Source organism: Staurois parvus, unplaced genomic scaffold, assembly GCF_062004578.1.
Source record: "Staurois parvus isolate SC_StPar_1 unplaced genomic scaffold, SC_StPar_1.0 ptg000092l, whole genome shotgun sequence".
NCBI lineage: Eukaryota > Metazoa > Chordata > Amphibia > Anura > Ranidae > Staurois > Staurois parvus.
The window spans coordinates 3,149,799-3,166,304 of record NW_028317888.1 but is presented as its reverse complement, the minus strand read 5'-3'; the positions used below and the strand labels follow the sequence as shown (position 1 = coordinate 3,166,304).

At 48.0% G+C, this 16,506-nt stretch overlaps 1 protein-coding gene across 1 annotated transcript in view; it reads right to left on the bottom strand.

The window, feature by feature from the left end:
• LOC149468133 (uncharacterized) overlaps window positions 1-1,695 on the bottom strand; it is a 41,443-nt gene extending 39,748 nt beyond the window's left edge. Inside the window, exon 1 of the mRNA XM_089670638.1 lies at window positions 512-1,695. Coding sequence (XP_089526764.1) covers window positions 512-1,636 — 1,125 coding nt within the window. The 5' untranslated portion in view covers window positions 1,637-1,695. The remainder of the gene's footprint in view (window positions 1-511) is intronic.
• Window positions 1,696-16,506: the final 14,811 nt, after the last annotated feature.

Below are 16,506 nucleotides of genomic sequence, written 5' to 3'. Positions count from 1 at the left end.
CTGACCCGTCTGATCTGTCTACCCCATTATAATTGCATTCTCCCTTCCCCCCTCCATCCTAGTTTATATACTCCTTCAGCCTTCCCATAAACCCCTCCCCCAGCACAGCAGGCCCCCTTCCATTTAGGTACAAACCATCTCTAGCATATAGGCTGCACCCCAATGAAAAGTCAGCACAGTGCTGTAGGTCAGGACTCAAATTTTATTCTTCTCCTGCCATCAATGGCCAACCCGATCCCACACTTCATCCATGTCTTTGGGGACCTCTGATCTCCTTATGAACTGTTTCTTCCATGATGAAGATCAGCCATGGAGTATATCTGAGGTGTATAACAGGGTGTGCTTCTTCCCCACATGAGAACTGGGATGTCCAGCAACATTCATCTAGAAGACTTTTCCCGCACTCAAGGCACTAATACACCTCCAGGGTTGTGTGGGACCCCTGATGTACAGGAAGACAGGACTTTAGAGAGGAACATTTCCCTCACTCAGGACAGAAAAGTGGCTGCACCCCTGTGTGAGATCTCTGATGTTTGGAAAGACCGGACTTCAGTGAAAAACATTTCCCACACTCAGAACAGGAATACGGCTTCTCCCCCGTGTGAGATCTCTGATGTCTGGAAAGATTGGACTTCTGTGAAAAACATTTTCCACACTCAGGACAGGAATATGGCTTCTCCCCCGTGTGAGATCTCTGATGGTTGTGCAGACTTTTCTTCTCTGAAAAATATTTCCCACACTCAGGACAGGAATGCGGCTTCTCCCCCGTGTGAGATCTCTGATGTCTGGAAAGATTGGACTTCTCTGAAAAACATTTTCCACACTCAGGACAGGAATATGGCTTCTCCCCCGTGTGAGATCTCTGATGGTTGTGCAAACTTTTCTTCTCTGAAAAACTTTTCCCACACTCAGGACAGGAGTATGGTTTCTCCCCCGTGTGAGATCTCTGATGTGTATAAAGACTGCATTTCACTGAAAAACATTTCCCGCACTCAGGACAAGAATATGGCTTCTCCCCTGTGTGAGATCTCTGATGTATGAAAAGTCTGGACTTTACTGAAAAACATTCCCTGCATTCAGGACAGGAATATGGTTTTTCCCCCGTGTGAGATCTTTGATGTCTGTTAAGATAGGATTTACGTGAAAAACATTTCTCACACTCAGGACAGGAATACGGCTTCTCCCCCGTGTGAGATCTCTGATGTTTGTAAAGAGAGAATTTATGTGAAAAACATTTCCCGCACTCAGGACAGGAATATGGCTTCTCTCCCGTGTGAGATCTTTTATGCCTATTTAGATTGGATTTACATTGGAAACCCTTTCCGCACTCAGTACAGGAGAAGCTCTTCCCTGTTGGAAGGCCGGCCCGGTCCCGCACAGTCTGAGGTTCCTCAGGATACGAGGAATCCGATGGTCCATCTACACTGGGTGGTGCCGGATGGACATTGGAGGGAGCCGGGTTTTCTCCTGGACTATACTGTGTGATGTCCTCATCTTCTACTTTCCAGTCTGGAGACAAAGTGAGACAATCCTCGGAGGTTTTCCTCATCTCCCGGCCATGGACTAAAATACAAAGACAAAGAGGATTACTAGACAGGAGCTGATTGGTTCCCCCAAACCAGGACTCCGCCCACATCAGGCAGCTTGGTCTCTGAGGAGCTGACAATTCCACCCTCAAGGGAACTAGGAAATGGCTCCTCTGATCTCCTACCAGGTCATTTCTTTATTCATGGACCTTAGTCACAGAGTGAGGAAACAACCAGAACTGTCTTTTATAGGAGGGACAGTGATGAGGGGATTATAGGACGAGGGTCCCCACCCCCTCTATCACTCATCGCCATCTTCCCAACACAAGAAGTACTGCACTTCCTTATTTAGTCCATGATTTAGTCATGAAGAACAGCGGGGCTGAGCCCCACCAGAGGTCAGAGAGTGAGGATGGGGGGGGGAACAACCAAGATGAAGACTGGACTGATCCTGAAGACCACCATCATTGGGGTATTGACTCCTCCCTCATTATCACTTTCTGTTTAAGGGTCCAAAGTTGGAGGATGTTATCACATTATTATCGCCATGTAAAAGTCTGTGCTCCAATCACATCATCCGATATAAAATGTCCAGCTGGGAGGAAATGGGTGCAACAAAAAAGAATCCATATTATGTGTATATATAGCAGTGGGGGGAGGGGGGAGAGCAGACATCAGGACAATGGAATGTACAACAGAGTATACAGAGCAGGGGTCAGGAGTATGTAATGTACAACATAGAGTATATAGTGCAGGGGTCAGGAGTATGTAATGTACAACATAGAGTATATAGTGCAGGGGTCAGGAGTATGTAATGTACAACATAGAGTATATAGTGCAGGGGTCAGGATTATGTAATGTACAACACAGAGTATATAGTGCAGGGGTCAGGAGTATATAATGTACAACAGAGTATATAGTGCAGGGGTCAGGAGTATGTAATGTACAACAGAGTATATAGTGCAGGGGTCAGGAGTATGTAATGTACAACATAGAGTATATAGTGCAGGGGTCAGGAGTATGTAATGTACAACATAGAGTATATAGTGCAGGGGTCAGGAGGATGTAATGAACAACATAGAGCATATAGTGCAGGGGTCAGGAGTATATAATGTACAACATAGAGTATATAGTGCAGGGGTCAGGAGTATATAATGTACAACAGAGTATATAGTTCAGGGGTCAGGAGTATGTAATGTACAACAGAGTATATAGTGCAGGGGTCAGGAGTATGTAATGTACAACATAGAGTATATAAAGCAGGGGTCAGGGGTATGTAATGTACAACAGAGTATGTAGTGCAGGGGTCAGGAGTATATAATGTACAACATAGAGTATATAGTGCGGGGGTCAGGAGTATGTAATGTACAACATAGAGTATATAGTGCAGGGGTCAGGAGGATGTAATATATAACATACAGTATATAGTGCAGGGGTCAGGAGTATGTAATGTACAACATAGAGTATATAGTGCAGGGGTCAGGAGTATATAATGTACAACATAGAGCATATAGTACAGGAGTCAGGAGTATGTAATGTACAACAGAGTATATAGTGCAGGGGTCAGGAGTATGTAATGTACAACATAGAGTATATAGTGCAGGGGTCAGGAGTATGTAATGTACAACATAGAGTATATAGTGCAGGGGTCAGGAGTATGTAATGTACAACATAGAGTATATAATGCAAGGGTCAGGAGTATGTAATGTACAACATAGAGTATATAGTGCAGGGGTCAGGAGTATGTAATGTACAACATAGAGTATATAGTGCAGGGGTCAGGAGTATGTAATGTACAACATAGAGTATATAGTGCAGGGGTCAGGAGTATGTAATGTACAACAGAGTATATAGTGCAGGGGTCAGGAGTATGTAATGTACAAGTTATATAGTATAAGGGTCAGGACTCACAGTATTAGTATTCTGTAATTAGTAGAAGCTAAAATGTTTATTGTAGACAACATGTAGAGGTGAGCTGGGATTAAACCATCATGAAACAGGTTAGATTGGAGGTGAGCAAATCCTTAGACAGAGGGGTGGCGGTGGACGTGGTATACTTGGAAAGAGGGGTGGCGGTGGACGCGGTATACATGGACAGAGGGGTGGCAGTGGACGCGGTATACATGGACAGAGGGGTGGCAGTGGATGTGGTATACTTGGACAGAGGGGTGGCGGTGGATGTGGTATACTTGGAAAGAGGGGTGGCAGTGGACGTGGTATACTTGGACAGAGGGGTGGCGGTGGACGTGGAATACTTGGATAGAGGGGTGGCGGTGGACGTGGTATACTTGGATAGAGGGGTGGCTGTGGACTTGGTATACTTGGACAGAGGGGTGGCGGTGAACATGGTATACATGGGCAGAGGGGTGGTGGTGGACGTGGTATACTTTAACAGAGGGGTAGCGGTGGACGTGGTATACTTTAACAGAGGGGTAGCGGTGGACGTGGTATACTTGGAAAGAGAGGTGGCTGTGGATGTGGTATACTTGGACAGAGGGGTGGCTGTGGACGTGATATACTTGGACAGAGGGGTGGCTGTGGACTTGGTATACTTGGAAAGAGGGGTGGCTGTGGACGTGGTATACTTGGAAAGAAAGGGTGATGGAGGACGTGATATACTTGGACAGAGGGGTGGTGGAGGACGTGGTATACTTGGACAGAAGGGTGGCAGTGGACGAGGTATACTTGGACAGATGGGTGGCTGTGGATGTGGTATACTTGGACAGAGGGGTGGCTGTGGATGTGGTATACTTGGACAGAGGGGTGGCGGTGCACGAGGTATACTTGGACAGATGGGTGGCTGTGGATGTGGTATACTTGGAAATAGGGGTGGCGGTGGACGAGGTATACTTGGAAAGAGGGGTGGCGGGGGACGAGGTACACTTGGACAGATGGGTGGCTGTGGATGTGGTACACTTGGACAGAGGGGTGGTGGTGGACGTGGTATACTTGGACAGAGGGGTGTTGGTGGACGTGGTATACTTGGACAGAGGGGTGTTGGTGGACGTGGTATACTTGGACAGAGGGGTGGCGGTGGACATGGTATACTTGGACAGAGGGGTGGCGGTGGACGTGGTATACTTGGACAGAGGGGTGGCGGTGGACGTGGTATACTTGGACAGAGGGGTGGCGGTGGACGTGGTATACTTGGACACACATGTGGACGCTGCTATAGTTGTAGCCGGGTTCAGAGTAACCCTAGACGTAGACATACTTTTGTTAACACTCACAATAATAAAGAATATAAGATCAAACAATTCATCTCGTGTGACACGAGAGGAGTTATTTATGCTTTGTCCTTGTAACCTCATATACATAGGTAGAACCAAAAGAGCTTTAAAAGAAAGGATCAAAGAACATGTGTATAACATAAATAGAGGTTACAAGTATCATCATGTATCACAACACTTTCGGCAATTTCATAATTCAGATTCTTCCCATTTACAGTTTTGGGGAATAGAGAGACACACTAAGCATTGGAGAGGGGACAATATGATCAGAGAAATTAGCAAGAAGGAGTCAAAATGGATACACGAAATGAGTTGTTTAGCCCCTAAAGGCCTAAATAAGGAATTTGATTTATCGTGTTTCATTAGTAATTATTAGTGTAGGGTACATCATTTTATATTATTTTATAAGATTTTAAAAAAATTTAAATATAACATGCCACGGGTAGTGCACACTCATGTGCGTTTATAGACATATAGACATAGGGTGTATGTAGGTATGTACATGGGTGTAGATTGTAGAATGGTTCTACTTAAGGGTAGTGTATTGATGTAGAAAAATTTTTTTTAAATTTTTATACATATTATTATTCTAAAAATGTTAAACATAAATTTTAAAAAATTAAGTTTTTTAACATTTCACACAATTTTTAAATATAGATTTCAATACAATAAAATAATATAGGGACATGTAATAAGCATAATACTGATTTGTGTATGACTATAGGATCAAAAAATTAGATAGTAAGGAGATCAAGTTAATAATTTTAAATAATCATTAAAATTATACTTATTTTGTTAATTTAATTTTACACATTTTTTTTTTATTTGAATTTATTTTTTCCCACTAATAATAATAAAATATTTTTCTATTTTTGTCTTTTTCCTTCATAAAATTGTATTCAATATATTTTAAATGAATTTATTAAAAGATTTTTATATTGCATATTATGGGATAATAAGTATGAAGATTATCAATATGTTTTATGTGTTCATTTTATGTATTTGATGGTGCCTAGCTCGATTACAGTACTAGTGATATAGAGTCAGAGTAAAATAAAGGGTGTTCTCTAATAAACCTTGCAAATATAATACAAGTAATGTGTTTTACATATGCACGCATTGCAGGTGTATAAACAATAATATCTGGCCCCATTGAGATGTCCGCCCTTGTGCGGACTCAGAGAAAATGGCGCAGGAACGGCCTATAAAAGGGCAGTGGTGTTATGGCGTCCTATTGAATCCCCCTGAGGAAGCCACGTGACCCTGTGGCGTAACGCGTAGGGGAGGGGCTCTGACGTCACGACGCCACTTTCAGCAGAACGGCGAGTACTGTCATTGTGCATAGGCACGCATTGGAAAAACGCTCTGTATTGATCTGTGAAATGTGAGTTCGCATTTGACTGGAGATAAATTAAAACCTTATGAAAAGGATAAAACACTATGTGGGAATCTTTCTTTTTTATGGCCTAAAATTGGAGGAGCAAAAGGGAAGAAGAGGAGATAGGAGATAGAACCCCATAGGACGAGGGGAGATATCCACATCTATCTATCCAGCACTCACAACCCAGAAGAATTTGGAAGGCCATCTAGTGGAAGGAAATTAAATACTACAGTCTACTTCTACAGCAATACCGTATATACTCGAGTATAAGCCGACCCGAATATAAGCCGAGGTACCTAATTTTACCACAAAAAACTGGGAAAAACTATTGACTCGAGTATAAGCCAAGGGTGGGAAATGAGGCACCTACTAGTCAATGTAAAAAATTGGTGTCAGTGGGAGGAATAGTCCCCCATCATTGGTGTCAGTGGGGGGAATAGTGCCCCATCGTTGGTGTCAGTGGGAGGAATAATGCCCCATCATTAGTATCAGTGGGAGGAATAGTGCCCCATCATTGGTGTCAGTGGGAGGAATAGTGCCCCATCATTGGTGTCAGTGGGAGGAATAGTGCCCCATCGTTGGTGTCAGTGGGAGGAATAGTGCCCCATCGTTGGTGTCAGTGGGAGGAATAGTGCCCCATCGTTGGTGTCAGTGGGAGGAATAGTGCCCCATCGTTGGTGTCAGTGGGAGGAATAGTGCCCCATCGTTGGTGTCAGTGGGAGGAATAGTGCCCCATCGTTGGTGTCAGTGGGAGGAATAGTGCCCCATCGTTGGTGTCAGTGGGAGGAATAGTGCCCCATCGTTGGTGTCAGTGGGAGGAATAGTGCCCCATCGTTGGTGTCAGTGTGTTAGGATCCGCCAGGCGGAGCCCTCCGTCTGCCAGCTGGTAGACCTACCCAGAGCGTGGGGTCTAAGCCCGGGCTGTGCTTTCACCAGGGCCCCTGATGGTGGGGATGGACTTGAAACAGTCCCGGGCCAGGTCACGACCTCTGAGCGGGCCACCAGTGGCCAAGGAGGCCTCCGGGGATGTATGTAGGTACCAGGAGAGCCAGCTGTGAAGAGGATGGCGGCCCCAGCAGGGTGGTACGGATAGTGGCCCCGTGGGGTAAGCGGGGTACCGAATCGGCGGGCTAGGAGTAGTCGGGTCACACGCAGGGTCAGCCAGGTAAATCAATCCGTAGGAACAGTCGGGATAAGCCGAGTCAAAACGCAGGAGCAGGCAGAATAGTCAGAACAAAGCCGGGTCAATCACAGGAGCGGGTAGAATAGTCAGAACAAAGCCGGGTCAATCACAGGGGCAGGCAGCGTAGTCAGGGTCAAAAAACAGGGTCACAGCAGGAGCAGGTATTCAGGATCACATATAGACCTTGCGGCAATTTGTGACAGTGCAGGGCATCTTTAAATAGTGCGCCCTGCACTGTCATTGGCTGGCTAGGACGCGCCCCCGGCTGTCATTGGACGCCTGAGGCGCGCCCGCGGTTTCTACTGCGCATGCGCGGCGTCCTGTCAGCCGCGGCTCGCCGGGACCTAGTTCCTGTGTCCCGGCGTGATCTGCCGCCAATGCGCATGCGCGGGGGACAGAGCCGCGATTGCGGCAGACGGAGCCGGGATCCCTGACATTGCCCCCCCCCAACGGGCACCCTCCGGGAGCCCCACTGATCTCTCCACCGCGGGTGAGCACGAAAAAACTCCCGGATGAGCCTGGGCGCGTGAACGTCCTGGGCGGGTTCCCAGGAGTTCTCCTCAGGACCATAACCCTTCCATTTTATCAGGAACTGAGTCTGGCCCCCCCTCCTTCGGCAACTGAGGATAGTCTCCACCTCAAATTCCTCCTGGTCACCTATGGCGATTGCCTCGGGAGGTCTGGATTCTCGGTCTGGGAAGGGATCCGGTCTGGACGGCTTCAGGAGAGATACATGAAACACAGGATGTATTTTGAAAGTCTGCGGAAGCTCGAGTTCGTAGGCCACCTCGTTGACCATTCGTTTAACAGGAAATGGGCCAATGTACTTGGGTCCCAGCTTCTTTGAGGGGCACAGCATCTTCAAGTTGGCTGTTGCTAGCCAAACCAGATCTCCTGGTTGAAGCAGTAAATCTCCTCTTCTCTTTCTGTCGAAAGCCTTCTTACTGTCCTCCTGGGCCTTAGCGATGGCTTCCTGAATAGTCTTGTTGTTGACGGAAAAGAAGTTCAAGATGTCTTGCGACGCCGGTACCAGATTTTCAGGCATTAGATCAGGGAGGAATGTGGGGTGATACCCGTAATTAGAAAAGAATGGCGATTGACCCGTAGCTGAGTGACTTGAGTTGTTGTATGAGAACTCCGCAGAAGGCAACAACGTCAGCCAGTCATCCTGGAGATAGGAGGTGTAGCATCGTAAATACTGTTCCAGCGTTTGGTTGGTCCTCTCGGTTTGACCGTTGGTCTGCGGGTGGTAGGCGGATGAGAGCGACAGCTTAATTCCCAGCGCTTTACATAGGGCGTTCCAGAACCTGGAGGTGAATTGCACCCCCCGATCCGACACAATGTCTTCGGGGACTCCATGAAGCCTTACCACTTCCCGAATGAAGATCCGTGCCGTTTCCGGTGCCGATGGGGTCTTCTCCAGGGGCACGAAATGTGCCATCTTCGAGAAACGGTCGACGATCACCATTATCGCTGTGTGGCCTTGGGATGGTGGGAGTTCGACCACAAAATCCATGGCTATCATTTGCCAGGCCCGCTTGGGTATAGGTAATGGACGTAACAATCCCCATGCCCTACTCCTGGAGGGTTTGTTCCTTTGACAGGTGGGACACGTCCGGACGTAACGCTCACAATCCTTGATCATGTCCGGCCACCAGAACGAGCGCCGTAGCAGTTCTAGAGTCTTCGTCACCCCGAAGTGACCTGCCATTGGATGGTCGTGGCAATGCCCTAGGACCAAGGTTCGCACCTCTTCTGGGACCATGATTCGGTCTTCCTTCCAAAACAGGCCACCGTGGCTCTGGAGGGGTGACCCAGACGGAACGGGTAGTCTTACCGAAGCATCAAGAAGCCGGGAGCGCAGTTCCGTTTGTAGCACGAGGAAGCTTCCAGAAGGCAGGATGGTGTCTGGTACCGCAGCGTCGTCGGGGTCCTCAAACATGCGGGACAGGGCGTCTGGTTTGGTATTCTTAGTACCGGGTCGGTACGTTATATGGAATGAGAATCGAGAAAAGAAAAGAGCCCATCTCGCTTGGCGTGGTCTCAGTCGTTTTGCCGTCCTTAAATATTCAAGGTTTTTGTGATCTGTAAATATTAGGATTGGGTGAGTGGCCCCTTCCTGTAAATACCTCCATTCTTCCAGAGCGGTTTTAATGGCCAGGAGCTCCCGATCTCCAATGTCATAGTTGCGCTCCGCTGGTGTCAGCTTCCTGGAGAAGAACGCCACAGGGTGCAGTAGTTCCTTGGTACCATTCCTTTGGGACAGAACCGCTCCTACCGCGTTTTTGGAGGCGTCTACTTCCAACACATATGGGAGCGAAGAATCCGGATGGCAGAGAATGGGAGCAGAGGTGAACAGTCTCTTGAGCTTATCGAAGGCCGACTGAGCTTCGGAGGTCCACTTAAAGCGGACCCCTTGTTTCGTCAGTTGCGTGATCGGGGAGACCAGGCCGGAGAAGTTCCTAACAAATTTTCTGTAAAAGTTAGCAAAGCCGATGAAACGCTGTACCCCCTTTTTGTCGGCGGGTATTGGCCAATCTAAGATCGCCGTGACCTTCTGGGGATCCATCGCGACCCCCGCGGAAGAGAGAACCAGTCCCAAGAATGTGATCTCGTGCTGTTCAAAACAGCACTTTTCAGCCTTAGCGTATAGCCCGTGTTGGCGCAACCGTTCTAATACCCGTATCACATGACCCCGATGAACCTCCAGTGAGGGGGAAAAAATTAGGATGTCATCCAAGTAAACTACCACGAAAATATCAAGAAAATCGCGAAAAACATCATTGATAAAATGCTGAAAAGTCGCCGGGGCATTACAGAGCCCGAACGGCATCACCAAATATTCGTAGTGACCGAATCTTGTACGGAACGCCGTTTTCCACTCATCCCCCTCCCTGATACGAACAAGGTTATAGGCCCCCCGCAGGTCTAATTTAGTGAATATCGTTGCTGATCTCAGTCTCTGGAGGAGCTCGGGGACTAGGGGTAAGGGATAACGATTCTTTACCGTAATTTTATTTAGGTCACGATAGTCTATGCAGGGCCGTAATGATTTGTCCTTCTTCTCTACAAAGAACAACCCGGCCCCGGCTGGGGATGTGGAAGGACGAATAAAGCCCTTCCGAAGGTTTTCGTCGATATATTCCCTTAGCACCCCCGATTCCATTTCGAACAAGGGGAAGATACAGCCGAAAGAGATTTCCGACCCGGGTAGGAGGTCAATGGGGCAGTCGTAGGGACGGTGTGGAGGTAGAACGTCAGCTCCCCGCTTACTAAAGACGTCCAAGAAGTCATGATAGGCCGGAGGAATCACCTGGGATAGATTGGTGTCTCCGTCCAAGCACAGGAGGAACCGGGGAACCATGGGTCCTGTGACGTGGCAGTGACTCAAACAATAGGGTGACCGAAAATGAATCGTTCCCTTTTCCCAGTCAATCCGGGGGTTATGGGCCCTCAGCCAAGGGAGCCCCAGAATGACTGGAAAAAGGGGGGAGGCGATGGCGTCCAAACGGAGGAACTCCTGGTGATGGTCTGCCATAGTGGTGAAAATGGGTGGTGTCTCCTGGTCCACCACCCCAGATTTTATACTGGACCCATCTGCCAAGAAAATGTTGAACCCCCTTTCTTTGGTCTGGAGAGGGATTTTTTGCCGGTGGGCAAAAGTCAGATCAATAAAACAGCTACAGGCTCCTGAGTCAACGATCGCGGTCACCGACAATATTCCTCCGGGGAGCTGTAAGGACACAGGAATGGCCAGGTAACTAGACTGATCATCCCTGCCTGCAGGTAAGGAACAAGAAACGGGCGTGGACTTACTCGTTTTTGCAGGACAGGAGCGCACCTGGTGACCAGCTTCCCCGCAGTACAGACACAGGTTCAGTGAGCGCCTCCTCTGGCGTTCCTCGACCGATAAGTGGGAACGGGCCAGTCCCAGTTGCATGGGTTCCGAGTTGTCTCCCATCTCCGTGTTTCGCGGATGGTTCCCTGGGGCTGGAGTTGTATCTCTTGATGGAATCCATGCCACCCTTTGACCCTGGCCGCTCCTTTCCTGTCGACGTTCCCTTAGTCTACGGTCAATTTGAATGGCCAATTCAATCAATCTTTCCAGGGAGTCAGGTAGGCCTACTCGTGCGAGTTCGTCCTTGAGAGGCTCAGACAGTCCAATGCGGAACTGGTGACATAAGGCCGCATCGTTCCATCTGGTGTCTCCCATGCTACGCCTAAAATCGGACGCGTATTCTTCCGCTGCCCGGCGGCCCTGTCGCAGAGAGTATAGGGTAGCCTCTGCGGAAGCAGCCCGCTGAGGGTCGTCATACAAAACGGCCATGGCCTGAAAGAACTCGGTCACGGAGTCAAGATGGGGGTCGCGCCTCTCCATCAGACGGTGGGCCCAATCCTGGGGCTCATCCTGAAGGAGAGAGACTAGAAACCCCACCTTGACGGTCTCGGAGGAGAATGTGCGAGGCTGCAAGTCAAAATATAGTGTGCAAGCGTTCCGAAAGGCTCGGAAGCGGCTCCGGTCCCCACGGAACCGCTCCGGCAGGGGAATGCGGGGCTCAGGAGCTCCTGGCTCTGTCATGGCCGCAAGGTACTGTTAGGATCCGCCAGGCGGAGCCCTCCGTCTGCCAGCTGGTAGACCTACCCAGAGCGTGGGGTCTAAGCCCGGGCTGTGCTTTCACCAGGGCCCCTGATGGTGGGGATGGACTTGAAACAGTCCCGGGCCAGGTCACGACCTCTGAGCGGGCCACCAGCGGCCGAGGAGGCCTCCGGGGATGTATGTAGGTACCAGGAGAGCCAGCTGTGAAGAGGATGGCGGCCCCAGCAGGGTGGTACGGATAGTGGCCCCGTGGGGTAAGCGGGGTACCGAATCGGCGGGCTAGGAGTAGTCGGGTCACACGCAGGGTCAGCCAGGTAAATCAATCCGTAGGAACAGTCGGGATAAGCCGAGTCAAAACGCAGGAGCAGGCAGAATAGTCAGAACAAAGCCGGGTCAATCACAGGAGCGGGTAGAATAGTCAGAACAAAGCCGGGTCAATCACAGGGGCAGGCAGCGTAGTCAGGGTCAAAAAACAGGGTCACAGCAGGAGCAGGTATTCAGGATCACATATAGACCTTGCGGCAATTTGTGACAGTGCAGGGCATCTTTAAATAGTGCGCCCTGCACTGTCATTGGCTGGCTAGGACGCGCCCCCGGCTGTCATTGGACGCCTGAGGCGCGCCCGCGGTTTCTACTGCGCATGCGCGGCGTCCTGTCAGCCGCGGCTCGCCGGGACCTAGTTCCTGTGTCCCGGCGTGATCTGCCGCCAATGCGCATGCGCGGGGGACAGAGCCGCGATTGCGGCAGACGGAGCCGGGATCCCTGACACAGTGGGAGGAATAGTGCCCCATTGTTGGTGTCAGTGGGAGGAATAGTGCCCCATCGTTGGTGTCAGTGGGAGGAATAGTGCCCCATCGTTGGTGTCAGTGGGAGGAATAGTGCCCCATCATTGGTGTCAGTGGGAGGAATAGTGCCCCATCATTGGTGTCAGTGGGAGGAATAGTGCCTCATCATTGGTATCAGTGACACCAATGATGCGGCACTATTCCTCCCACTGACACCAATGATGGGGCACTATTCCTCCCACTGACACCAATGATGGGACACTATTCCTCCCACTGACACCAATGACACTTGCTGACCCCTGTTGCAGTATGGTGCTGCTGCAGCCAGCATATGTGGTTGCAGCAGCACCTCTGCACTGCACACTTACCAGCTTTTCCCTCACTCGATTTTCGCGGGTCCGCTCGGCTCCGCCTCCTCGCCCGTGATTGGCCGCCTGTGTACCTTTCCTGAGCTACAGTTCTGGCGGCCAATCACCGGTGAGGAGGCGGAGCCGAGCGGCAGGAGTGAGGGAGTGGCCGGAGTGACGGAAGGAGCAGCGCTTCCTGGATGGATCATCGTGGGAGCCAGGTAAGAGACAGCAGCCCTCTGCCCACCCCTGTACGCGCCCCCCTTGACGGCGCCCCACTATCTGCAGATGTTGACTCGAGTATAAGCCGAGGGGGCCGTTTTTTAGCACAAAAAACGTGCTGAAAAACTCGGCTTATACTCGAGTATATACGGTATATTTTCCATATATCTCTATATACAAATTGGGACGTTTATATTTCATCTTAGCTAAGGACAATTGGTATATAGTTTTAATCACCATCTTAGGTTGTATAAGTGAGGTGAGCATATCATATCATCTGTATAGTAAGAAGTTTCTCTTTTTTATTGATATTTATTATCTGTTATTATTTTAAGAAATATTTCTTATATTAATTTGTTTATTATTTATCTTCTATTATTTTTCATTTTTTATTTTTTATTTCCTCATTTTTTAGAATTGTCTTTTGTATTTTGCAATTTGGCACATATACGTTTTGCACATATTTATTACTAAGTATGGAGGTTTTTTATATATTTGATTTATTTCAACATCATGCACATGGAATTTGAATAATTTTTTAGTTTTTATATTATCAATTTTATTAATTTAGTAGAATTGTATCACAATTAATTTCAACACAAGGGGTGTTCTAATTTTAATTTTAATCTTAAATTATACCATTATGGATTAATATTTATTTAAATTTATTTATTTCTATTTTTTATATATTAATAACTAGTAGAAAGGTTCATATTTTGCACGTTTGAAGAGGAGAGTATTGATAATACAGTTTTTTGAGTAGTGGAGCGCGACACATTTGATATTTTATTTGGTATATTTGCACACAGTTCCCCACACACGGCTAATGTGTAAGGTTAAGTCTACAGGCTGGAAAAATCTGAATGTAAATGGATAGAAAACTGGCTAAAAGATGGTATTCAGAGAGTAGTGGTTAATGATTCATACTCTGAATGGTCTGGGGTTGTCAGTGGTGTACCCCAAGGTTCAGTGTTATTAGTGGGGTACTCCAAGGTTCAGTGTTATTAGTGGGGTACCCCAAGGTTCACTGTTATCAGTGGGGTACCCCAAGGTTCAGTGTTATTAGTGGGGTACCCCAAGGTTCAGTGTTATTAGTGGGGTACTCCAAGGTTCAGTGTTATTAGTGGGGTACTCCAAGGTTCAGTGTTAGTGGGGTTCCCCAAGGCTCAGTGTTATTAGTGGGGTACTCCAAGTTTCAGTGTTATCAGTGGGGTTCCCCAAGGCTCAGTGTTATTAGTGGGGTACCCCAAGGTTCAGTGTTATCAGTGGGGTACCCCAAGGTTCAGTGTTATCAGTGGGGTACCCCAAGGTTCAGTGGTTTTAGTGGGGTACCCCAAAGTTCATTGTTATTAGTGAGGTACCCCAAAGTTCAGTATTAGTGGGTTACCCCAAGGTTCAGTGTCATCAGTGGGGTGTCCCAAGGTTCAATGTTAGTGGTGTACCCCAAGGTTCAGTGTTTTTAGTGGTATACCCCTAGGTTCAGTGTTATTAGTGGGGTACCCCAAGGTTCAGTGTTATTAGTGGGGTACCCCAAGGCTCAGTGTTATTAGTGGGGTACCCTATTGTTCAGTGTGATTAGTGGGGTACCCCAAGGTTAAGTGTCATCAGTGGTGTACCCCAAGGATCAGTATTATTAGTGGGGTACCCCAAGGTACAGTGTTATTAGTGGTGTACCCCAAGGTTCAGTGTTATTAGCTGGTTCCTGCTCGGCCTATGGCCAGATGGTGGCCAGATGAGCACCTCGTCCCTCCGGGTGGAAGCCATATGGTGTCCTTCTAGGCATGCGCAGTTTGCACGCCTGCAGAACCACGAAGCGATCTGTCACTGGCCATGTACCTCGGACACGGCCGGTGTCAGATCTGTGTACCGGCCCCGTTGCCAGTACCATGTGACCTGCTGTGACCAATCACTGTAGGTAACATGACAGTTGTATACAATGGATGGCTTCATTTTCTTCCCAAAAGACGACCAAAAAATATGAAATAAAAACACATTTTTCTTTGTTTCTGTTATAAAAGTTTGCAGATAAATAATTGTTCTTCATAAATTTAGGCCGAGATGTATTCTGCTACATGTCTTTGGTGACAATAACCCAAATTAGGATTTATGATTTAGTCTGTAGGAAAGTTATAGAGTTCACAAACTATGGGAGATATCTGAATATTGATCAATCCTGAAGTACTGACAGCCAATCTAATTTCTTGAGGTCCAAGAATGTCAGGACAGTACAGATATCCCCCAAATGTCAGGACAGTACAGATATCTCCCAAATGTCAGGATGGTACAGATATCCCCCAAATGTCAGAACAGTACAGATATCCCCCAAATGTCAGGACAGTACAGATACCCCCCAAATGTCAGAATAGTACAGATATCCCCCAAATGTCAGGACAGTACAGATAACCCCCAAATGTTAGGAGAGTATAGATATCCCCCCAAATATCAGAACTGTACAAATATCTCCCAAATGTCAAAAAAGTACAGATATCCTCCAAATGTCAGAACGGTACAGATATCCCCCAAATGTCAGGAATGTACAGATATCTCCCAAATGTCAGGATGGTACAGATAGCCCCCAAAAGTAAGGACAGGACAGATATCCCCCAAAGGTCAGAACAGTACAGATATCCCCCAAATGTCAGGACAGGACAGATATCCCCCAAATGTCAGAACAGTACAGATATCCCCCAAATGTCAGGACAGTACAGATATCCCTTAAATGTCAGGACGGTACAGATATCCCCCAAATGTCAGGACGGTACAGATATCCCCCAAATGTCAGGACGGTACAGATATTCCCCAAATGTCAGGACGGTACAGATATCCCCCAAATGTCAGGACGGTACAGATATCCCCCAAACGTCAGGACGGTACAGATATCCCCCAAACGTCAGGACGGTACAGATATCCCCCAAATGTCAGGACAGTACAGATATCCCCCAAACGTCAGGACAGTACAGATATCCCCCAAATGTCAGGACAGTACAGATATCCCCCCAAATGTAAGGATGGTACAGATATCCCCCAAATGTCAGGATAGTACAGATATCCCCCAAAATGTAAGGATGGTACAGATATCCCCCAAATGTCAGAACAGTACAGATATCCCCTAAATGTCAGGATAGTACAGATATCCCCCCAAATGTAAGGATGGTACAGATATCCCCCAAATGTCAGGACAGTACAGATATCCCCCAAATGTCAGGACGGTACAGATATCCCCCAAATGTCAGAA